The sequence below is a fragment of the Diaphorina citri genome, unplaced genomic scaffold (genome assembly GCF_000475195.1).
Source record: "Diaphorina citri unplaced genomic scaffold, Diaci psyllid genome assembly version 1.1 scaffold178, whole genome shotgun sequence".
NCBI lineage: Eukaryota > Metazoa > Arthropoda > Insecta > Hemiptera > Psyllidae > Diaphorina > Diaphorina citri.
The window spans coordinates 134,774-159,276 of NW_007377615.1; the positions used below are offsets into that span (position 1 = coordinate 134,774).

General features: G+C 35.9%; 1 protein-coding gene and 3 long non-coding RNA genes across 8 annotated transcripts in view; 1 reads left to right on the forward strand and 3 right to left on the reverse strand.

Annotated features, from left to right (window-relative positions):
* Window positions 1–147: 147 nt before the first annotated feature.
* On the reverse strand, window positions 148–1,389 carry LOC113465888. Its single transcript, XR_003390459.1, has 2 exons — window positions 1,315–1,389; window positions 148–1,233 (listed from the first exon to the last, which is right to left on the reverse strand). It is a non-coding gene; the product is annotated as an uncharacterized LOC113465888 (long non-coding RNA).
* Window positions 1,072–1,506, forward strand: LOC108251904. The gene is made up of 2 exons (XR_001809398.2): window positions 1,072–1,193; window positions 1,272–1,506. It is a non-coding gene; the product is annotated as an uncharacterized LOC108251904 (long non-coding RNA).
* Window positions 1,507–6,282: 4,776 nt separating this feature from the next.
* Window positions 6,283–7,924, reverse strand: LOC108251905. 2 transcript variants are annotated; one of them, XR_003390460.1, is made up of 3 exons: window positions 7,197–7,924; window positions 6,875–7,085; window positions 6,283–6,568 (listed from the first exon to the last, which is right to left on the reverse strand). It is a non-coding gene; the product is annotated as an uncharacterized LOC108251905 (long non-coding RNA). The 2 variants fall into 2 exon arrangements; XR_001809399.2 differs by lacking the exon at window positions 6,283–6,568 and adding an exon at window positions 6,598–6,655.
* Window positions 7,925–10,308: 2,384 nt separating this feature from the next.
* LOC103505491 overlaps window positions 10,309–24,503 on the reverse strand; it is a 136,513-nt gene continuing 122,318 nt past the window's right edge. For all 4 annotated transcript variants that reach the window (XM_008469825.2, XM_008469826.3, XM_026820819.1 and 1 more), the window contains one exon: window positions 10,309–11,365. In XM_008469825.2, coding sequence (XP_008468047.2) covers window positions 11,165–11,365 — 201 coding nt within the window. In that variant the 3' untranslated portion in view covers window positions 10,309–11,164. The remainder of the gene's footprint in view (window positions 11,366–24,503) is intronic.

Consider the following 24,503-nt stretch of genomic DNA (forward strand, 5'->3'; position numbering starts at 1 on the left):
ACCGAGGGTAGTTGATAAAATCGAGGTTCTGTATAAAAGTTGATAGTGGTACAAAAGAACAAAATAGGGAAGACATAACCTTTATTTTTAAATTAAATGAAACAAACAAAAAACACATCTTCGATATTGTTTTCTTCGTGATTAGTCTCATTATTTAAACACTTTCGATGATCTGTTCCTCTGATAGAGTAGGATTTCCTTGAAATATAGGGAAAACTCCCGATTTTTGGAGTTGATATAATCGAGGTTCTACTGTAATTCTCTTATTATGTATACCGTCCATCGTTCTTGTTTTTAAGTTGATATTTTCATTATAATTTTTGTATTTTTATTTATTTATTTTTTAACTCGATAGCTACAAAGTTTGTGTCTTTGAATTCCAGAATTTCCAGAGTACCTACCTATGCGAAACGATCACTTGCGTGTTCTGACTATTCAAGAGAAAACAAGCTTTGTTGCTTTGAGTTTTATAGATTTACGTATTCATATTCTTTAATTGTGCGGTACTCTTGAGGGTAGGAAGTCTTTAGAGCGTTATGAGTTGTCTGGTGAAATTAACTAACATACCATTCGTACTCAGTATACTTCGTAGATTCGTAGAAGCTTAACCCATTCTTTAGAGCTGTCCAGCCCCTACACCTAAACCTCAGTTTGGGCTTTTTGTGTATGGGGTTAAGCTAACTCAGTATAATTACCCTCCCAGTCACCATCAACAACAATAGTGATTTCCCAAATTTCCACCCGATCCCCCAGTAGTATACGAAATAATACAGCTTTGAATAATATCTTCTCCGTCTCCCTTGGCAGAAATGGATAATAGAATAATTATGGAAAAAGGACATTTTTCATAAGAGGTAAAAGAAGATATTCGTGTGTAGTTCGTAGTTTCGCCAGATAACTTGAGTTCTGACTTTCCGAGTATAAAGTAACATGATTAATGATTACTTATAGAGGAACAATGATATAATGGCTGGATTACAAAAAGCCAGTAGACAGTCTCACCCAACTGGAATGTTACTGACTGCCAGTGATGTTTACTTGGGGCTAGTAACTGGACTTCTCATTATTTATAGGTACGCCTGTCAGTTCTACCTGATGAAAGGGCATGTAATCCAGCCATAATACCTCTCGCATTTGTAAACACCGTATAAATAGCTAGAGATTCTTCACTCCATTTGCCATATTTTTTTTTTGTCAACTAGTCTACTTTTTACTTTATTTTTATTTACCTACCTCTTAGGTCTTCATTCGTACTTAATTTTACTAACGAGTTTGTCAACTAGTCTACTTTTTACTTTATTTTTATTTACCTACCTCTTAGGTCTTCATTCGTACTTAATTTTACTAACGAGGGTTCGTCCAGTCAGTACACAGTGAAAATGATTTGCCACTGGTTGATCAAAACTAAAAATTAAGTTTAGTGTTTTCCTTAATTGCTTTGTGAACATTTATTTTAAGAGGGGACTAACATCTTAGGTCTTTGCCCCTTAATTGCTTTAATCATCCCATTTAGGGGCTCAGCCATAAAGAGGCTGTTTAAAAAAAAATAAAAAAAATCTAAGGCTCAAAAAGGATGTTATACTTCATAGGGTCAATCTAGGATTGAACTCTGTCCGAGGATAATCCGCTCCTCCTTTGGGATTTTTTTTCTCCTTCTCCTTTTTCTTCGTGAACTTCGTAGTTATGCTGATAAAGTTAGGTACCTGGGGAGGGTTTCGGGTGAGGACCTTGCTACTAGTCAGTCTGGGAAGGTTGAAAAAACTCTCGAACTTTTTATTTTAGGACTTCTCAAACAAAATAAGTTTCTAAGAACAATCGAGATGTTTTTTCATTCTTAAATCGCTTTTTGTTTTATTTTAATATTAATGATGGTCTAAAACAATTTGTCTTCAAAGCAATTAAAATTGTAAAGTATGTATATTGGAGGGATAGGAGGAGGAAAGTGAGGAGACTCTTGACCAAGTGCAGAGCTTTCAAATGACGGTCACCGGTTGTCAATAAAGAAACAAAAGGTATTAACTCGATCAAAAGCTTAAAAGGAGAGGAAACTAAAGTTTATAGCTAACCCAGCTAGGACGGGGTGGTAAAAGGAGAGCCAGGAGGAAGAGGAGGGAGTATTTGTGATTTCTACACAACTCTGTACAATTGAAATTATCACATTTGTCTTCAAAGCAATTAAAATTGTAAAGTATGTATATTGGAGGGATAGGAGGAGGAAAGTGAGGAGACTCTCGACCAAGTGCAGAGCTTTCAAATGACGGTCACGGTTGTCAATAAAGAAACAAAAGGTATTAACTCGATCAAAAGCTTAAAAGGAGAGGAAACTAAAGTTTATAGCTGGGTTCTAGGACGGGGTGGTAAAAGGAGAGCCAGGAGGAAGAGGAGGGAGTATTTGTGATTTCTACACAACTCTGTACAATTGAAATTATCACTACTACAATGAAGAAAATTAACATACAAAATGGCAACCAGTATAAAGAAAAGAACAATATTCAAATAGGTAATACCTACTCACTGATGGGCTATTTTTTCGAAATCAATTTAGATTTTAGTTCGTTAAAAAAAAAAAAGAAGGTCAACTTATTGACTGACGGAAGTCATTTCATCTTTACATATTGCTTACGATACGTTTTCCATTGCTGGAAATTCTCAATTTTGTGACGGAAAAAGTTGACCAGAGACCCTCCATGAAAAAAGAAGTTTGTTCTTTCAAGAATTCAGTTTGCCGAGTTTCAATAATACCTAGCTATTTTTTCGAAATCAATTTAGATTTAAGTTCTTTAAAAAAAGGTCAACTTATTGACTGACGGAAGTCATTTCATCTTTACATATTGCTTACGAAACGTTTTCCATTGCTGGAAATTCTCAATTTTGTGATTGAAAAAGTTGACCAGAGACCCTCCATGAAAAAAGAAGTTTGTTCTTTCAAGAATTCAGTTTGCCGAGTTTCAACCTAAGCTCGGTTTTGCCGTCTATTGCTTCATCGCACAGTCTCATTCAAGTTTGATAAGTCACTGGTGTAAGCACCCTCAAAAAAAAAAAAAAAAAAAAAAAAAAAAAAAAAAAAAAAAATAAAAAAAAATAAAAAAAATCTAAGGCTCAAAAAGGATGTTATACTTCATAGGGTCAATCTAGGATTGAACTCTGTCCGAGGATAATCCGTAGTAACCCACCCTTAAACGCTCTATTTGTCCTTACAAATCCTTGAATGAGACCTTCCAGTCCCTTTACCCTGGCAGTAGATTCTGTTATGAATTTTAATAATTAAATCAGTACAATTTGTTTTCTTTTAGCTAAATCCTCTTTAGGGGTTTTTTTTTTTTACTTGTGTCATTTTTGAAGTGTCAATGGCATTCAATGGGCAGGTCCTAAATGATAATTTTCGACCCCTCATTTTGGGGATAATCCGTAGTAACCCACCCTTAAACGCTCTATTTGTCCTTACAAATCCTTGAATGAGACCTTCCAGTCCCTTTACCCTGGCAGTAGATTCTGTTATGAATTTTAATAATTAAATCAGTACAATTTGTTTTCTTTTAGCTAAATCCTCTTTAGGGGTTTTTTTTTTTTTACTTGTGTCATTTTTGAAGTGTCAATGGCATTCAATGGGCAGGTCCTAAATGATAATTTTCGACCCCTCATTTTGGGAATCGAACCCACGGTTTCCAGTTTACCTGCCACTACTTATCAGGCAACCATTTTCATTGTATTGATTAGTGCATCCTCTAAGATTTCGCTTCATTGTTGTCGTCTCGAGCGTACAGAACAAAATAAATGTCACTTACCTTTATTATTATTCATATTAACTTCAAGCACCGGTGTTCTTGTTGGATTTTCTTTTCTTGTTTTCACCGGAAGATTGTGCGGAAAAGGAAAAATCCATGTTTTTTTTGTGCCTAATTTCGATATTTTTTGTCTTCATAAGGGAAAAAAAATTATTTCGTTATTATTATTATTATTTTAACATTTATCCTTTAAATCACTACATGAGTTATACAACCAACGAAACCAGAACATGTGCCTAATTTCGATATTTTTTGTCTTCATAAGGGAAGAAAAAAATTATTTCGTTATTATTATTATTATTTTAACATTTATCCTTTAAATCACTACATGAGTTATACAACCAACGAAACCAGAACAAATCACTAAGCAGCCCAAGACACGTGTTTCGTCCTTATTTGGACTCATCAGTTGGACATAGTTGGGGATTGAACCTGAGACCCTCGGATTAGGAAACAGAGACCTTTGCAAGCAAGCCACCATGACTTGGTGATGTGTTATGGTTTCGTTGTAGTATTTAAACCCGATACTCAAAGAGGTTCTTACACCATTACATCAAGTATTTAGAAATCCCACCAGAGTTCAGCATGTATATCGTCTTCACTCTATAGGTAACTGAATGTAACTAGCTTATAAATCGTCCAGCTTACACACAGAAGGATTCCGGAGGATTCCAGGGTAATTGTTCGAATGCTTGGAATGCCAACAAATATTGAAAGTTTTTTTTTGAACTGTTTGTAGGATTGTAACAATTATTATTATTTTAACATTTATCCTTTAAATCACTACATGAGTTATACAACCAACGAAACCAGAACAAATCACTCCTTTAAATCACTACATGAGTTATACAACCAACGAAACCAGAACAAATCACTAAGCAGCCCAAGATATACATGCTGAACTCTGGTGGGATTTCTAAATACTTGATGTAATGGTGTAAGAACCTCTTTGAGTATCGGGTTTAAATACTACAACGAAACCATAACACATCACCAAGTCATGGTGGCTTGGTTGCAAAGGTCTCTGTTTCCTAATCCGAGGGTCTCGGGTTCAATCCCCAGCTATGTCCAACTGATGAGTCCAAATAAGGACAAAACACGTGTCTTGGGCTGCTTAGTGATTTGTTCTGCTGGTTTCGTTGGTTGTATAACTCATGTAGTGATTTAAAGGATAAATGTTAACAAACACGTGTCTTGGGCTGCTTAGTGATTTGTTCTGCTGGTTTCGTTGGTTGTATAACTCATGTAGTGATTTAAAGGATGAATGTTAAAATAATAATAATTGTTACAATCCTACAAACAGTTCAAAAAAAAGAAAAAAAAAAAAAAACTTTCAATATTTGTTGGCTTTCCAAGCATTCGAACAATACCCCAGAATCCTTCTGTGTGTAAGCTGGACGATTTATAAGCTAGTTACATTCAGTTACCTATAGAGTGAAAACGATTTATATGCCGCACTCTGGGTTCTCCTTGTGTAGATACCTTGTGACTTATCAAACACGAGTCCAACCGAAATCATACGAACTAATACAAAAAAGTGATTATAAAAATTCAGAAAAAAGGGACAAGAGCCCCAACATATTTCACAAATAAATAATAATCATAAAAACAAAGGAATGTATATTAAAAATAGTCACCAAGACTAAGGGAGAGAAATCTCACTCACTGGCCGAATCCAAAATTAGCATGGTTAGTCAATAACTCGGGCTTTACCAATATTTTGACAACGTCTAGGTTGAAATTTGAGATCCTGGATTTTTTATGGGGGAATTAAAGCTTCCTTCCCAGCACAATCAAGAAAGATTCAGCACAATAAACGAGATTTCTCTGTCTTTTTTTTCTAGACAAGAACACGAAAACATTCCTATCATACTTTACTGTTGAAAAAAAAAAATAATAATAAAATAAAGGAGAGAGGGAAAAAAACAACTCTTAAAATTAATCATTACACATAAAAAAAAATTAAAATCACAGGAATACGAAAAAAATCATAACCTTATAAATCAATCAATTTAAAATTAATAAATGAATAAGAATTATTTTTCTGCCAAATAAAATACGATGCTACCGGGGGAAAAAAAATCAAAAATTGGGAGAGTGTTAATAATCAAGAGAGAAAATTCCAAGTAACTTCATAAAGGTTTTCTCTTCAAAGACTGTACAGGTATTAGTACTAAGTGTTCTAGCGAACTACCCATAATCGCAACCCAGTAAACCCCAAAGTCGTGCGTTGCAGCTTTAGATTGACTAATTGTCCTCCTGATCTATAAATTCCATGTTGGTCAAATATGTTGAAGTAATCAATCTGTGGTTCCGCAGAAACAAAGTCAACTTTGATGACAACATAGAGTTAGTAGACTCAGGAGTAAGAAAATAATTTCGAAGGGGTGGTAGATAAGGAAAGTGAAATGTAATCGTGTGAACGCTTCTTTAACTTAACAGAGATTATGCACATATCTTCGGGAAGGAGAGTGTAGACTCAGGAGTAAGAAAATAATTTCGAAAGGGTGGTAGATAAGGAAAGTGAAATGTAATCGTGTGAACGCTTCTTTAACTTAACAGAGATTATGCACATATCTTCGGGAAGGAGAGTGCTTTTTCATTCTACATTTCTACAAATATCTAATGGAAGTGTATGTGTGTGAACAATGGTCCTTGATAATGGATTAATAGTTTGGTCTACAATTCATAAGATAATATTGATATTTAATCAAGGTGTGAAAAATCGCACCGAGCTCAAAAACGTTTAAAAAGACTCAAAATCAAAACTACACTAGGTACTCCTTTGAAAATTTAATCAAGGTGTGAAAAATCGCACCGAGCTCAAAAACGTTTAAAAAGACTCAAAATCAAAACTACACTAGGTACTCCTTTGAAAAGGTGAAGTTTCAATTTCATCTTTACATAACCCTAGTGATGTCAGTTTCATGTTTTGTTAACTTTATGTTAGTTCATTTCTAGTGCAAAATGTACCTGATTCAACATGAGAGGAGATCCGGTGCTAAATCCTTTCTTAGTAGTCTTAGTACCAAGATAAGGTAATTCTAATTCTATTCTTTGTATATTCTTCACTTCTCCACTGAGAAAACCTTTGAAAACATTGGAAATTGACATTTAGAACCTAAGTTTTACTTTTACGACGTGATTGTGTTTCTATTTATACGATGTAATCTACATAGTATATGTACATGAGGTAAGTGGAAGGTATAGTTGCCATCTTGCACATGAATAATTTTCAAAGATTATTATTAACAGGTGTATTTAAAGAGTTATTCAGAGTCTCTCTTTTTTCCATAGGACCTCAAGATAAAAATCTAAAAGAAAATTTTATTGAGCTTATTCATGAGCAACTTGGCAACTAGGTACCTAAAGCATATGGTTGCCTTTTTAGCACCCAATTTTCCATAGGACCTCAAGATAAAATCTAAAAGAAAATTTTATTGAGCTTATTCATGAGCAACTTGGCAACTAGGTACCTAAAGCATATGGTTGCCTTTTTAGCACCCATAAGCACACCAAAGGACTTTGTCTTGTAAAATTCGAAATGGTAGTAGCCATTATTATTTCTGAATATTTTCGTCTTATTATTTTTGGATATCTGTCTTTGATAAATAGGTAATTAATTGGCCTAGACTCTGAATACTAAAAAAAACAAGGCACAAAGGAGACAAAACAATGAAACTACCTTCCTAAGAAAAGTATAAAAGAGTTCCTAGATAAATCAAGTATGTAGTTTGAATCATGTAGTGGGGAGTAATAATTAATGAAAAATTCTTATAAAACCACATGAGAAAAAAAGTCACCATAGACATTAAATATAAAAATTTGAAGCTATAAAAAGGGCGTTTGCTACCAATTAATTGAAAAAAGAAATTATTAGGTAATAATTTTAAGATAATAAGCTATAATAATTATAAATACTGTACATTTCAATATTTATAACAGTTTTATATCACACAATTCTACAGATGTATCCATGCCATTATGATTATAAATTTACTAATAATAGTAGTACCGCCAATATAAGAGAAATTCCTAACTCATAGATAATATTATACCTAAACACCAGCTAGTACAAATAAGTCTATTGGGTATTTTTATTTCGGGTAAAAAACAGAAGGCAATTCGTTTAGAAAGAGATTATTATCCATGCCATTATGATTATAAATTTACTAATAATAGTAGTACCGCCAATATAAGAAAAATTCCTAACTCATAGATAATATTAAACCTAAACACCAGCTAGTACAAATAAGTCTATTGGGTATTTTTATTTCGGGTAAAAAACAGAAGGCAATTCGTTTAGAAAGAGATTATTTATAAAAGATTTTTTGGACACAATAATTGTGTTCGTTATTCATATTGAAAAAGAAGAGAAAAACTAAAAGAATTAGCTTACTCCTACAGGGAATTAAAAAGGGTACCTGATTGAAAAATTCAAATTGAAAATGGATTTTTCTATTGCTAACACTTAAGTAGGCTAATCATGAGAGTTACAAAGAAACATAGTCAAATTAAATAAGAAGAACTATGGATAATTAATGGTATGATATGAAAAATATGAAAGTTTTGGACAAAAAAGAGCACACAAAATCGGCCTATCCATGCAAACATGAGAAACATTTTCTTACACCTCACTGGAAGTGGTTAAATTTAAACAAACCTGGTTAAAAGTAGCACCTGAAGCTGTCAGTGTATCTTTTCCGTAATATTTAACCACTTTGAGATAGGTATAATTAAACGTAACTCACGGGTGTCAAAATGGTGGTCCCTGTTCAGAATTAACAATATGAAAATTACTGTAGGGGAGAAAATTAAAAATATTATTCACCATTAAAGAAAATCAATGAAATAAATTCCAATATCTAATCATGAACAATACACAGAATTATAGTAATACTATAAAGGAATTGGGTACATTTCTCCACACTCAAATTCAGAACTCTAGGCTCCATGCTTCATCATTCATAAGAACTAGGTTATCCCATTTTTATTTCCGTGGCATCTGAACTTTGCATGTTGTATCATCTCTAGAAAAGTATGACGAAAGGATTTGTATTTTACTTCTCATGTTTTGCGTACATTGTACTTATAGGGGGAGAGAGAGGGGACTCAAAACAAAAAAGGTTGCGTATAGATTGAAAACTTAAAATGTGAAAAAATACAAATAAATTTCAAAGGAAATAATCAACTCATAATAATGATTGGACAAAAGAAAATGGAAACCAGAGAACTTAAGGAGGAGGGAAAAAATAACTGCAATGTTTTGTTTTCGAAACCAGCAGAAACTAGTTTTTAAGTGCTCCGAAAATACTACGACAGGGAATTTAGTTCATTTAATTTAATGCCAACAGCAGTTGGCATTTATAGAAGCAACATTGTTGTTACCAAACTAATGGCAATTATACTTTTCAATAGTAAAATATTAATAGTAATGAACTAGGTACACACAATAAGGACCATAATAAAGTTCCATTTGGGGAGGACAACCAACTAGAGGCAATTTCGCTAATCGCCAGAGTCTGCCATGGATTCCATATGTCACTTAAAAGTATAGGTCAAATACATTAGTGTCATGGTTTTAAATTGGTTTGTGATATTAAGAACCAAAGACCCATTAGGATCTCAGACAGTTTTAGGGTAAGTAGAGACACAACTCGATTTGGAATTCTTGGAATAATATTTCGATTGTAGTAACTGGAATTGGAGTGCAAAGATATGCTCACAAAAGTTTATGAAGTTGAGGGTATCAACATCGACATCCTATACAAAAGCTCACATGCGAAATTGCCAAAAAAAAAAAAAAAAAAAAAAAAAATTCACCAACAAATCAGGAATTGGGTACATTTCTCCACACTCAAATTCAGAACTCTAGGCTCCTTGCTTCATCATTCATAAGAACTAGGTTATCCCATTTTTATTTCCGTGGCATCTGAACTTTGCATGTTGTATCATCTCTAGAAAAGTATTCCATGTTGTATTTCATATTCCTGTCATGCCAGTACATGACGACCGTATGACATGCACACCAGGACAGAGCTTAGCATGACAGAATACTAATATAGAATAAATACCTATGTATAAAATTATTGGGAAGCTAAAAATACCCCGCGAAGGCATCAATTACAACAATAATTACAGACATTTGAATTTTTTAATTGAGGACATAGGATGTTCTAAATAGCTTAAAATAGTGTCTTTATTGCAAGATTTGCATCTTTATCAGCTTTATCTAATTACTAAAACACCAGAACTTAGCAGTAGGGTTTCTGGATCTAATGGGCACTATAGGTAGTTGTAAATATTGTAGATTATAAATAGTCTACTCAGTCTACTGGTTGAAGATTTGGAAGATCCCTCCAAGCTATTGCTAGTCAATGTCACAAGGAAGATCCGAACCTACATTGACCCATAAGTCCATAATATAATATCTGCTTATAATTCTATATTCTAGAACTCTCTAACAATAATACAAAGAGTAATACGAGGCCAACTAGGTTTCGCCAATATTTGCCAATTAGGAATTTATTTTGTTGAAGTAGGACAATAGCTAGTCTTGTTAAACCAACACAGTAAACCTTAGAGAATAAGGCTAGGTGGTGGGAATAACGGTAACAATATAATATGGAAACATTCAATATGGCACCTACTATTTCAAAACAAGTACACCTGGCGTCCATTCTTCTCCATGATACAAATAGAACACAAATCAGTTACAAAAGAAAACTCACTTCACGAAACTCTAGAAAGTTAGGATCGTCCAGCAACAAAGTACATTAAACACAGGAAATATACATAGGTGAAGGTGAAATCTCACTGTGATTCTCATGATGGGAAAAGCACCGGGAGATTATGAAAATGAAATACACAAATTAAATAACAACCTTCAAGTCTGATCTGTGCAAGAAGGAACAACAAACACAAGAGTACCAAGTGTGGCGTTCAATGGAATGGTTAGAGTAAATTCAGAAAGGCCGCAAGGGCCCCAGATGTCAAATAATAAAAGTACCCGGGTACAAAGTTGCCACGTTTCCAAGTAAACTTGCGTATGAAATTCTCTCTTGCACACATCAGACTTGCACATAAGAACATATTAAAAACTAAAAACAGGATCTGTCTACATGAGACGAAGGGTTTGAGAGGGAAATTTTGCGCGCGTTACAGCAGAATGATTTTTCGCGGGACCTTCCAAAGGCATTTGATAAAGTCCACGTTTCGCATTCATTCGGTGACCCCTGTGAGAATGATATCCTGACTTCTGAACATGCATTCCACTCCGGAGTCACCTTTTTGATTTAGGCATCAGGCATCACCTTTGTGGAGTTATCCTCTCCATTCTGATGAACTGAGAGGAACTCCTCAAGGATCCTCTTAGTCTTCTAGTAGACATAGATCTGCTTCAGTTGATCCTTCAACTCGGCGGGTATCGTGTAGGCTTCCTGGGGCGACTTCTTCTTGACTAGTTTCTTCCACTTGCCTCCCAGATTCTTCTTCAGTCCATTGCCTCCTCCACCTCCACCACTACTTCCATTGCATGCTTTCCTCGTGTCCTCACAGCTTGCACTGTGAACGAGCACCTCCTGAAACAAAGGAAAAAAATATTCGGTTAAAAAAATTGTTATTGGGTATGTATAAAAGTATTTCTTTTCTTACAAGTGTTAGTTATAACATCAGTAGTATTATGGCCATCCTGAGATCGAAGACGAAAAATGAACAGATTAAGCAAAAAGGAACCATCCATAAGGGGAATTGCCTTTGGTTCCATTCTGTTTAATGCTGTCCAATTGAGACTGTGCAAGAATGTACTGTGTTTGTGCTATGACACTGTTTCCTACGTTAGATTGCATAGGGGTCAGGGCTCAAACAAAGTAGTATAGAGAACAGTTATAAAGTTGGGGTTTGCCACTGTCAGACCCCCCAGTAAAGCCTCCCAGGTAGATGAATGATAGTTATATAGTGACTAGCGAGACTGGCAAACTTTCTAGGACACCGCACACAGCAATGACACTTTTACCTCGATAATCACGAACCAGGTCAAGTTGAATGGTAGAGTACGTACCAGTCGTGATCAGTGTAACTACTGCTGAGGTATTTGGTGATCTAGGTAACGGAGAGCCTTTAGCAATGAGAAAACTTCAAGGCTAGAAGAGGCAGAACTTTTACGTCTTCTATGCTCAATTTCTAAAGAACTTTCAAGTCCTTTTGTAGCAACTTCTAAATTCCACCTACCATACATAATATGTATGTCCTGTGTTTAGTTAGGTTAACATGGAATTGTGACCAGTCTACTAAATGGTCAACCTGAGCGACTAAATTCCTAACCTGAGCAACCAAATCAAAATTATGATCACCTAAAATGATCTAACGGGTAAGAATATTTAGAGCTTAATTCTCCAGCTGAAATAAGCAACGATTTTGTGGAGTCAAATAATTGTAACAAGTTGCTAGTTATCCAAACGCACTTTTTTTTCTGTGAGAACTGAGAAATAATGAATTGCCAATTTAAAAGATTACTCACCTACCTACAAGGAAATCCTCTTCGCTATTATTTCGAGTTATTCAAAATGTGAAACTCTCTACAACTAGCATGTTAGTTACAATTGTTACATTGTTAGTACCGAACACAATGATGGCTCTAGAACACATAGTTACTATTCTATTAGGCAAAGATAGTAGAAACCAACTTCCGTACTTGATGATGGCTCAATGCTCAATGAATAGGAGAGTACGGTTATATCGGGCTAGTGATTCTCAACCCGTGGATTTCTAGGTGTGGTAAAATTATCAATATACAACGCATCCATCACGAAATCCATCGTAAGGAAAGTCGTGTGATGTTCACACCAGATTTTTTTCTGTGAGAACTGAGAACTAAGGAATAGCCAATTTAAAAGATTACTCACCTACCTACAAGGAAATCCTCTTCGCTATTATTTCGAGTTATTCAAAATGTGAAACTCTCTACAACTAGCATGTTTGTTACATTGTTAGTACCGAACACAATGATGGCTCTAGAACACATAGTTACTATTCTATTAGGCAAAGATAGTAGAAACCAACTTCCGTACTTGATGATGGCTCAATGAATAGGAGAGTACGATTATATCGGGCTAGTGATTCTCAACCCGTGGATTTCTAGGTGTGGTAAAATTATCAATATACAACGCATCCATCACGAAATCCATCGTTGTGTGATGTTCACACCAGATTTTTTTCTCTCCTAATGATTATAATTCCAGCAAACTCCGTGGCCAAGTGGGTATCACACTAGGCTTGCACACAGGAGGTCCAGGTTCAATTCCCAGTGGGGCCAAGGTTTTTTCAGCTCTGTGCTTGGAGTTTGGGGTGCACTCAGCCTTGTGAGGACAATTGAGTAGCGACCAGTGGCGGCATTGCCTTTTCCCGCGTTCAGACGGGGTCGGCGTTTTTCGTCAGCCACTCAATCAGTCCCAACTAGGGTGATTGCTTTGGGCTAACATTTGGTTTCGGCTACAAATTTTACGAGCCCTTCGCACTCAACCTTTGCTATTTCTTAAGCAAGGAAAAATACAGCTTTTATTAACCCTTTGCATACCGTGGTTCAATGAAATTTAAATATTTTTACTGTTCAATTGCAGTGGAGTTGGCACAGTTGGAAATGGATGCAGAGCTCATGCACTCGACTGGGGCTCTGTTTGACATAGAACTCAACAAGATAACCGAAAATCCACCTTATATTAACCCTTTGCATCCCATGTTTCAATGAAATTCAAATATTTTTACTGTTCAAATACATGTTAGTATGTTAACAATGTTATTAATACCTACGATGCCAGCCTAGTTACCTTAGTTGGTAGTGCGTCTGCCTTGTAAGCGCTAGGTCGCGGGTTCGATTCCCACCCGGGGCGGATTATCCTGATGGGATAATGTTCGTTCTCGGAACGGCTGGCTTTCTCCTATCCTGTGTTCCTTCTCTCTTCGATTTCGGGACGATAAGACCATAGCAGTTACAGTTCCCTCTGTCAAACCTCATTAAAAAAAAACCTACCTATTTAATTAAAATTACTGTTCAATTGCAGTGGAGTTGGCTCAGTTGGAAATGGATGCAGAGCTCATGCACTCGACTGGGGCTCTGTTTGACATAGAACTCAACAATATAACCACTCTATCCCAGCCGATGTTATCCAATGAACAAACCACTCAATCCAAGCCGAAGTTATCCAATGAACTCATGGACACTAGTGCTCCTACAGAAAATCCGTGAAGTGAACTATGAACCCTGGGCTGACTTTCGGTTAGTTAAGCCTGAATGATTCACAATGGATTGACTTTTAATTTGTTCAGCATGTAGGTAAAAACGTACAATGAAATCTCCCACATGATTTCCCCTGGATTGTTCTTAGTTAAATTAAAAAAAAACCTACCTATTTAATTAAAATTACTGTTCAATTGCAGTGGAGTTGGCTCAGTTGGAAATGGATGCAGAGCTCATGCACTCGACTGGGGCTCTGTTTGACATAGAACTCAACAATATAACCACTCTATCCCAGCCGATGTTATCCAATGAACAAACCACTCAATCCAAGCCGAAGTTATCCAATGAACTCATGGACACTAGTGCCGGTGCAACGCTTGGCGGCATTTTACCGCTTTTTGGCGGTTTTCGGTGTAATTTAACAATATCTCGGGAACGGTATAAGCTAAAGACTTGAAATTTGGTATGTAGTTCACAAATGTGACAAGGATGCAATACAAAACGTTTGATTAAAATAGGTGCTGCGGTTGGTGGTATTTTAACCGCTTTTTGGCGGGTTTCGACCGCTTTTTGGCGGTTTTCAGCTATATCGACTAAACGGTTAGAGATATTGTAAATGACTCAAAGAGTTTCTTACACCATTACATCAAGTATTTAGAAATCCCACCAGAGTTCAGCATGTATATCGTCTTCATTCTATAGGTAACTGAATGTAACTAGCTTATAAATCGTCCAGCTTACACACAGAAGGATTCCGGGGTATTGTTTGAATGCTTGGAAAGCCAACAAATATTGAAAGTTTTTTTTTTCTTTTTTTTTTTTGAACTGTTTCTAGGATTGTAACAATTATTATTATTATTTTAACATTTATCCTTTAAATCACTACATGAGTTATACAACCAACGAAAGCAGAACAAATCACTAAGCAGCCCAAGACACGTGTTTCGTCCTTATTTGGTTTCATCAGTTGGACATAGCTGGGGATTGAACCCGAGACCCTTGGATTAGGAAACAGAGACCTTTGCAAGCAAGCCACCATGACTTGGTGATGTGTTATGGTTTCGTTGTAGTATTTAAACCCGATACTCAAAGAGGTTCTTACACCATTACATCAAGTATTTAGAAATCCCACCAGAGTTCAGCATATATATCGTCTTCACTCTATAGGTAACTGAATGTAACTAGCTTATAAATCGTCCAGCTTACACACAGAAGGATTCCGGGGTAATTGTTCGAATGCTTGGAATGCCAACAAATATTGAATATTTTTTTTTGAACTGTTTGTAGGATTGTAACAATTCTTATTATTTTAACATTTAATATTTTAACATGTTTCGTCCTTGTTTGGAATCATCAGTTGGACATAGCTGGGGATTGAACCCGAGACCCTTGGATTAGGAAACAGAGACCTTTGCAAGCAAGCCACCATGACTTGGTGATGTGTTATGGTTTCGTTGTAGTATTTAAACCCGATACTCAAAGAGGTTCTTACACCATTACATCAAGTATTTAGAAATCCCACCAGAGTTCAGGTTGTATAACTCATGTAGTGATTTAAAGGATAAATGTTAAAATAATGATAATAATAATAATTGTTACAATCCTACAAACAGTAAAAAAAAAACTTTCAATAATTATTTCATCTTATGTAAGATAAAAAATAAAGAAGTTAGCACACCCTAAATAATAATATGATAATAGAAATAAAAATTGAAAACTAAAAAAAAAAAAAAATATAATGGCCAGCAGTTTAAAATAAAATTCAGGAAAAAAATTGCGAGAGGTTTTTTTAACCAACCACACCGTCGAGAACACACATTTGATGATTTGACTAGTTTCCTAGAAGTTCCTTTTGACAAATTTTCTAGATTCAAGGAGCACAAAATACCAAACATGTCAGAGCATATTTGGCCCCAAAGTGCCAAACTTGGCAAATAAATACCTATGTATAAAATTATTGGGAAGCTAAAAATACCCCGCGAAGGCATCAATTACAACAATAATTACAGACATTTGAATCAGTGGCTGTCAAAGTGGGAAATGGACACGATAAGGAAATGACTCACAGAATATTTTTGAGTCACATGAGTCATAATGTATTAGCCATTAACTTAAAGCTTTTTCGTAAATGCAAAGTTAATTCAAGACACCAGGAAAAGAGAAATGGACCATGCAAACTTTACACTATTTCAAGAACAATTTATTTACCACTCTAAAAATCATTATTCAGCGCAAAATCCTTAGGAACCAACTCAAGAATGGAAAAATTCAAGATCAACACCTCAGGGCTGTATGGGGCCACATACAGCATATCCCATATTGACATCGTTCAGTAGAAATATGTATCTCAACAACTGGTCGAAAATATTAGAAGTTTCACAATACCATATGCAGATAAGGCCTAGTATTGTGTTTTTATTAATTTTGTTGACGAAAGGATTTGTATTTTACTTCTCATGTTTGGCGTACATTGTACTTATAGGGGGAGAGAGAGGGGACTCAAAACAAAAAAGGTTGCGTATAGATTGAAAACTTATAATGTGAAAAAATACAATTAAAATTTCAAAGGAAATAATCAACTCATAATAATGATTGGACAAAAGAAAATGGAAACCAGAGAACTTATGGAGGAGGGAAAAAATAACTGCAATATTTTGTTTTCGAAACCAGCAGAAACTAGTTTTTTAGGTACTCCGAAAATACTATGACAGGGAATTTAGTTCATTTAATTTAATGCCAACAGCATTATTTTGGCATTTATTGAAGCAACATTGTTGTTACCAAACAAACTAATGGCGATTATACTTTTCAATAGTAAAATAATAATAATAGTAATAACCTAGGTACACACAATAAGGACCATAATAAAGTTCCATTTGGTGAGGACAACCAACTAGAGGCAATTTCACTAATCGCCAGAATCTGCCATGGATTTCATATGTCATTTTATAGCATAGGTCAAATACATTAGTGTCATGGTTTTAAATTGGTTTCTGATGTTAAGAATTAAAGACCCATTAGGATATCCTACTGACAGTTTTAGGGTAAACCCATTTGGAATTCTTGGAAGAATATTTAAGTGGAGTAACTGGAGTTGGAGTACAAAGATATGTTTAAGTTGAGGGTATCAACATCGACATCCTAAACAAGCTCATATGCCAAATTGCCAAAAAATGTTCATTATTTTTTTCATTATTATTATTCCAGTGAACAGTTGGGAAAAATATTTCGATTGTGAGGACATTGGATATTCTAAATAGTTCTTTATTGTAATAATGACACATTTATCAGCTATCTTTATCTAATTACCAAGATAATCTTCATTAGCTTTATCTAATTATTAAAAAAAAAAAAGCAGTAGGACTTCTGGGTCTAATGGGCACTATAGTTGTAAATATTGTAGATTATAAATAGTCTACTCAGTCTACTGGTTGAAGATTTGAAAGATCCCTCCAAGCTATTGCTAGTCAATGTCACAAGGAAGATCCAAATCTACATTGACCAATAAGTTCATAATATCAACCTCTTTATTATAAATTCTATATTCTAGAACTCTCTAACAATAATACAAAGAGTAATACGAGGCCAACTAGGTTTCGCCAATATTTGCCAATTAGGAATTTGTCGAGATGAATACCAAATAGTGTGAAACGTTTTGGAGTTTCCGCTAAAATGGAGATTAACGTTACTGTATAACTACTGAAGCGTTTAGTGACGTGACGTTGATGGTACTCACACATCACATAATATCTAATCACTGGTTCCAGATTTCCAAAAAACGGTCTCCATAATGCAATCCATTGTTAGGGGCACCGTTTTTAGCTAAATTTACGGACAACCTATTCATTCAAATCTCCAGTTTTTCGAATATTTGAATTGACTGAATATAAAATTATCTTAGTATTAAATATTTATTGCTAACTGTTGAATAATATGATAATCACGCGCTTGCTGAATCTCACATTTTTTCGATCATGTGTGAAAAATGTTCTGAGATGAAAAGATGAGCGAGAAAGAAAGAGAGCCGAGAGAACAGTATCAAGTTCAATATGCTTGTGGTTGAGGGCCATGGAACTCTACAATCAAGTTCATAGACCTGACTCCTGACACTAGAGGGGGAAAGAGAGAATGACCTAAACTAAGGTCCTCTCGGATAGGAGGAAAAAGAAAAATCCATGTGGTAAACCGAAGTGGAGTTTAGAATTCTGTTGGATACAGGATACAGGATGATTTCAATGTTGGAAATCCTGATTGAGCTGAGTGACAAGATTTGAACATTGACTTTATTGAGTACATAGGAGCTATGAACACTAACGTATCCAAAAGATCTGTATAAATAACTCCTTTTAGTTCGTCAGGCATCCTTACAAGGATAGGTGAACTGTTAATTAAATGTTAAATGTGTAAAATAAATATTTATGACACTATTTAAATTCAAGGGATTGCCAAGTTGTTTAAATGTTTGTGACGACACTAGAGGGGGAAAGAGAGAATGACCTAAACTAAGGTCCTCTCGGATAGGAGGAAAAAGAAAAATCCATGTGGTAGACCCAAGTGGAGTTTAGAATTCTGTTGGATACAGGATACAGGATACAGGATGATTTCAATGTTGGAAATCCTAATTGAGCTGAGTGACAAGATTTGAACATTGACTTTATTGAGTACATAGGAGCTATGAACACTAACGTATCTAAAAAATCTGTATAAATAACTACTTTTAGTTCGTCAGGCATCCTTACAAGGATACCTGAACTCTTAATTAAATGTTAAATGTGTAAAATAAATATTTATGACACTATTTAAATTCAAGGGATTGCCAAGTTGTTTAAATGTTTGTGACGACATTTTCGACTCGCTTAGACTTTGTTAATTAAAATCATAAATCCCCGAATGACGGAGTTAGGCTTTTTTGATGACGGGCCATAATAATTTTCGACTCGCTTAGACTTTGTTAATTAAAATCATAAATCCCCGAATGACGGAGTTAGGCTTTTTTGATGACGGGCCATAATAAATTGGAATGGACAAAATATGTTCGGGTCACTAGTGTAGCGTTAGTGGACACCCAGTAACCTGGCACAATGGACGTTTAACATTTTATAAGGTAGGACGATAGTTTCACATTATCATGATATACATACCAACTCAAAATTGTAGATACATACATAGAAATCCAACACAAATATACTTACATACATAGAAATAGTCAATAGAGTGTACAGTACATTAACAATCCATTGACTTGTGGTCAAACACATGCCTGTCCTCATCTACATTATATTGTAGGTTGTAGGAAATATTAGAAATATCTACTGTTCTACCTACCATACATATGTATGTCCTGTGTTTAGTTAGGTTAACATGGAATTATGACCAGTCTACTAAATGGTCAACCTGAGCGACTAGATTCCTAACCTGAGCAACCAAATCAAAATTATGATCACCTAAAATGATCTAACGGGTAAGAATATTTAGTGCTTAATTCTCCAGCTGAAATAAGCAACGATTTTGTGGAGTCAAATTGTAACAAGTTGCTAATTATCCAAACGCACTTTTTTACTTTCCTTATCCTATAGGAAGGAAAGTAATGTAATCGGGTCAAAATTTCGATGGTCAGTTTTTGGTGCCAAAACACGTTTTGAGGTCCCTAGAGCCTAAATCCAAAGTTTCAGCCATTGGTCCGTGGGTGTGTCTGTGTGTCTGTCTGTCTGTCCGTCTGTAAACAAAATATCTCGAGAACGGTAAGAGCTAAAGACTTGAAATTTTGTATGTAGATGTCAAATGTTTGTATGTAGATGTCAAGGATGCGACACGAAACTTTTGGTTAAGACCGGTGCAACGCTTGGCGGCATTTTACCGCTTTTTGGCGGTTTTCGGTGTAATTTAACAATATATCGGGAACGGTATGAGCTAGAGACTTGAAATTTGGTATGGCTGCGGTTGGTGGTATTTTAACCGCTTTTTGGCGGGTTTCGACCGCTTTTTGGCGGTTTTCAGCTATATCGACTAAACGGTTAGAGATATTGTAAATGTTACAACAGAACACCTAAATAAGCACCATTCAATAGGATAAGGAAAGTCGTGTGATGTTCACACCAGATTTTTTTCTGTGAGAACTGAGAACTAAGGAATAGCCAATTTAAAAGATTACTCACCTACCTACAAGGAAATCCTCTTCGCTATTATTTCGAGTTATTCAAAATGTGAAACTCTCTACAACTAGCATGTTTGTTACATTGTTAGTACCGAACACAATGATGGCTCTAGAACACCTAGTTACTATTCTATTAGGCAAAGATAGTAGAAACCAACTTCCGTACTTGATGATGGCTCAATGCTCAATGAATAGGAGAGTACGGTTATATCGGGCTAGTGATTCTCAACCCGTGGATTTCTAGGTGTGGTAAAATTATCAATATACAACGCATCCATCACGAAATCCATCGTGTAAGCGCGGCTTACACGTGCCAGCTGTTCAGCCTTCCATTCCTCAGAGAGTCCACAGTTCACATCCTGCATTAGACAAAAACAAAACAATACTCAGAAGACATCACGGAGGCAAAGATGGAATGATACATGAAAACTCGAGTGATATCATCCCAAGTCATGTCCCCCATGTCCAAGATAAACAAAATGTGTAACATTTACCCATTATGTGCAACATATAAACATATATGTAATGTGCAACATAATTATAAACATATGTATAATGTTCAAATGTATATCAGACACGAGCAATAAACTACCGCGTGACGTCAATCGATGAAACAGCGCGAGGTGGACTTGGAAACACTGTTGCACTAGGTCAAACAACCAATCTGTTAGTTGAGGTCACAAGTGGACAGAAAGGTCACAACGCTCGGGGACTGTGTAGATGTTTCACTGAGTCGTCACTGAGAAACACATTACTCACAATGAGGCTGAGGCATTTGTAGGTTTGTAGTGAGTTAGGCCCCTGTGTTAGCCCCGCCCTTGTCGAAAAATCCAGTGAACTCTATTACTCAACGGCCTTTTCTAGAGTCCAGTGGTTTTCAAAGGTTGTGGAAAATGGATTACCATGGAATCTAGAAATCTTAATAGAAACACACATTTGATGATTTGACTAGTTTCCTAGAAGTTCCTTTTGACAAATTTTCTAGATTCAAGGAGCACAAAATACCAAACATGTCAGAGCATATTTGGCCCCAAAGTGCCAAACTTGGCAACAGAGTGTGACTAGCAAACCAGTAGATTATCGTCAGTAAATCCCATTAGCAGAATATTATTAGCACATTGTATCTCTGTTGAAGGTTATGTACTGGCATGGGTTCTCGCGATAACTTCCTTTCTGACTACCAGGAGAAACGTCAATGTTAACCGCCCTTAAGATCTGAAGAACCTTCTAGTACGAATAGTTCTTGCAGATATTCTGCGTAAAGAACAGAAGACGTTTCTATACTACAGTGTTGTGTGGATGAAGAATTTATTAACAGAGGGGTTATACATAACTCCAGAGGAGATTTAGGAAAAGCTGACAATGGGCATAATAGTGGTGGAGATTGCGTTAGATCTTTGTTGATAGTTCTGGACTTGGAACCATCCCACATTGCAACCAGAAGAATAAATACCATATTAAAACACCCAATAAAAGCCACGGATATTTGGATTCAAGTAGACTCGATTTTTAGTAAGCTACAAAGCTACATATTTCTAGACAAGAAACCCTAATACTACCCATGTCAACAGATGAAAGTTGTAATAGGTAATATACCCATGTTAACAGTTTAAAGTTGTAATAGGTGTGTCAACATTGTCAACACTCAAGAGTTTAAAGTTATAATAAGTAGGCGGGTAAGAACGCTCGAGGACTGTGTAGATGTTTGACTGAGTCGTCACTGAGAAACACATTACTCACACTGAGGCTGAGGCATTTGTAGGTTTGTAGTGAGTTAGGCCCCTGTGTTAGCCCCGCCCTTGTCGAAAAATTCAGTGAACTCTATTACTCAACGGCCTTTTCTAGAGTCCAGTGGTTTTCAAAGGTTGTGGAAAATGGATTACCATGGAATCTAGAAATCTTAATAGAAATACACATTTGATGATTTGACTAGTTTCCTAGAATTTCCTTTTGACAAATTTTCTAGATTCAAGGAGCACAAAATACCAAACATGTCAGAGCATATTTGGCCCCAAAGTGCCAAACTTGGCAACAGAGTGTGACTAGCAAACCAGTAGATTATCGTCAGTAAATCCCATTAGCAGAATATTATTAGCACATTGTATCTCTGTTGAAGGTTATGTACTGGCATGGGTTCTCGCGATAACTTCCTTTCTGACTACCAGGAGAAACGTCAATGTTAACCGCCCTTAAGATCTGAAGAACCTTCTAGTACGAATAGTTCTTGCAGATATTCTGCGTAAAGAACAGAAGACGTTTCTATACTACAGTGTTGTGTGGATGAAGAATTTATTAACAGAGGGGTTATACATAACTCCAGAGGAGATTTAGGAAAAGCTGACAATGGGCATAATAGTGGTGGAGATTGCGTTAGATCTTTGTTGATAGGTTCTGGACTTGGAACCATCCCACATTGCAACCAGAACAATAAATACCATATTAAAACACCCAATAAAAGCCACGGATATTTGGATTCAAGTAGACTTGATTTTTAGTAAGCTACATATTTCATATTTCTAGACAAGAAACCCTAATACTACCCATGTCAACAGATGAAAGTTGTAATAGGTAATACCCATGTTAACAGTTTAAAGTTGTAATAGGTGTGTCAACATTGTCAACACTCAAGAGTTTAAAGTTATAATAAGTAGGCGGGTAATGCTACGGTTGCTACACAGGTTGTAAAATGCTTATAATCATATTTCACAGGAATACTAGGACAAAAGAGTGAAGGCCAATGAAGGGCAAGGGAAAATGTCTTGGATCCGATCCAAAAGCTTCGAGATTTCCAACTCAGCCCTGACATTGGACTATTATTGGTCACAGCATAACGAGATGAAAGGATAAAGTTGTCACCCCCCGCACTATCCTCTGTCACGTGCCAACCTCATGACAAGTTAACATGCACTGTAAGCATGCTCTAAAGTTATCTTCAATGTAAAAACAAGTAAAGCTATCTGCGCTTTATAAACAAGATAGTCCAATGTTCATTAGAGACTTCTACTTGTTATGCAAGGGTTTCCTTAATAAATGTGTCGGGGCGGTTGTCAAATGGAAAAATTATCAAAGTTGGTTTTTTTTGTTCTGTAAGTTGAATTTGAATTATCCACGATTTTCCCTCCTCAGAAGCCCATTTTCCTCCTCTCTTTTCAAGGAAAATACGAAATTCAACTTAATTTCTACAAGGAAATCAGTTCCCATGACTTCCAAGATTTTCCTCGTGGATTTCTTTGATAAAACAAACGATCACGTTATCAAACACCGAATTAGATATGAAACTTTTGAAATTTCCATCAATCTTTTATGAATAGATTCCTATCTTTAGTTGGTTAAGGAAAAAATAAAGGCAAACCCCGACAGCCCCAAGTAAATCAAAAACTCTTTTCAGGACTTTAGCCTTTTATTCCTGTGGAATATTTTCAACCATGAACCCTATTCACAACTTTTTTTCCTACAGGAATATTTCCAACACTCTATATTCCCTTTCATCATCAACTTGAGACTCCTTTCAGTGTTTTTCCTTCATGAATCACGCCGTCAGCGGGTGGTAAATTATAAATTCAAGGCATCATACTTGACTGCTAGGGCACCATATACAACTTGCTAGTAGTTCCGGTGTTTGGATCAGAGGAACATCCTGAACTGCAAGGCAAGCAAGGTTACCATAATACCAAACAGTCGATTTGGATTATTTAGATCCGAAATAAACTGAGCCAGAATTTTTGAACTTTATTCTTCGAGACCTTGTTCGTGTACTATCCGGGTGAGACAGGGGACTTGGAAAGATCATTTTCGTAGCCTATGACCAGTAGGTACTAGTATTTGGATCTTTCCTAAAATGGAACGAAAAAGTTCGAAAATTTGGTCCATTCCTGAAACGGAGCAGTCAATGATAGATTGTCTGGTACTAAGTACTTTAATGCTCAAGATAGCTCGTCTGGGCCTAGGGTCTAGGACAACATTGTTTTATGGAGCTAAGAAAACATTTCGAATTCTGAGCTTTATTCTTCGAGACCTTGTTCGTAGGACCAGTAGGTACTAGTATTTGGTTTTTTCCTAAAATGGAACGAAAAAGTTCGAAAATTTGGTCCATTCCTGAAACGGAGCAGTCAATGATAGATTGTCTGGGACTAAGTACTTTAATGCTCAAGATAGCTCGTCTGGGCCTAGGGTCTAGGACAACATTGTTTTATGGAGCTAAGAAAACATTTCGAATTCCATTTTAGACTAAATTTATCAGATAGGGAAAGCTAGTGAGTCAAGCGTAGGAGTTAAGACTCCTCAGGACTGTATTAGCACTATTATCCCTAACAGGAGAGGGGGAAACTAA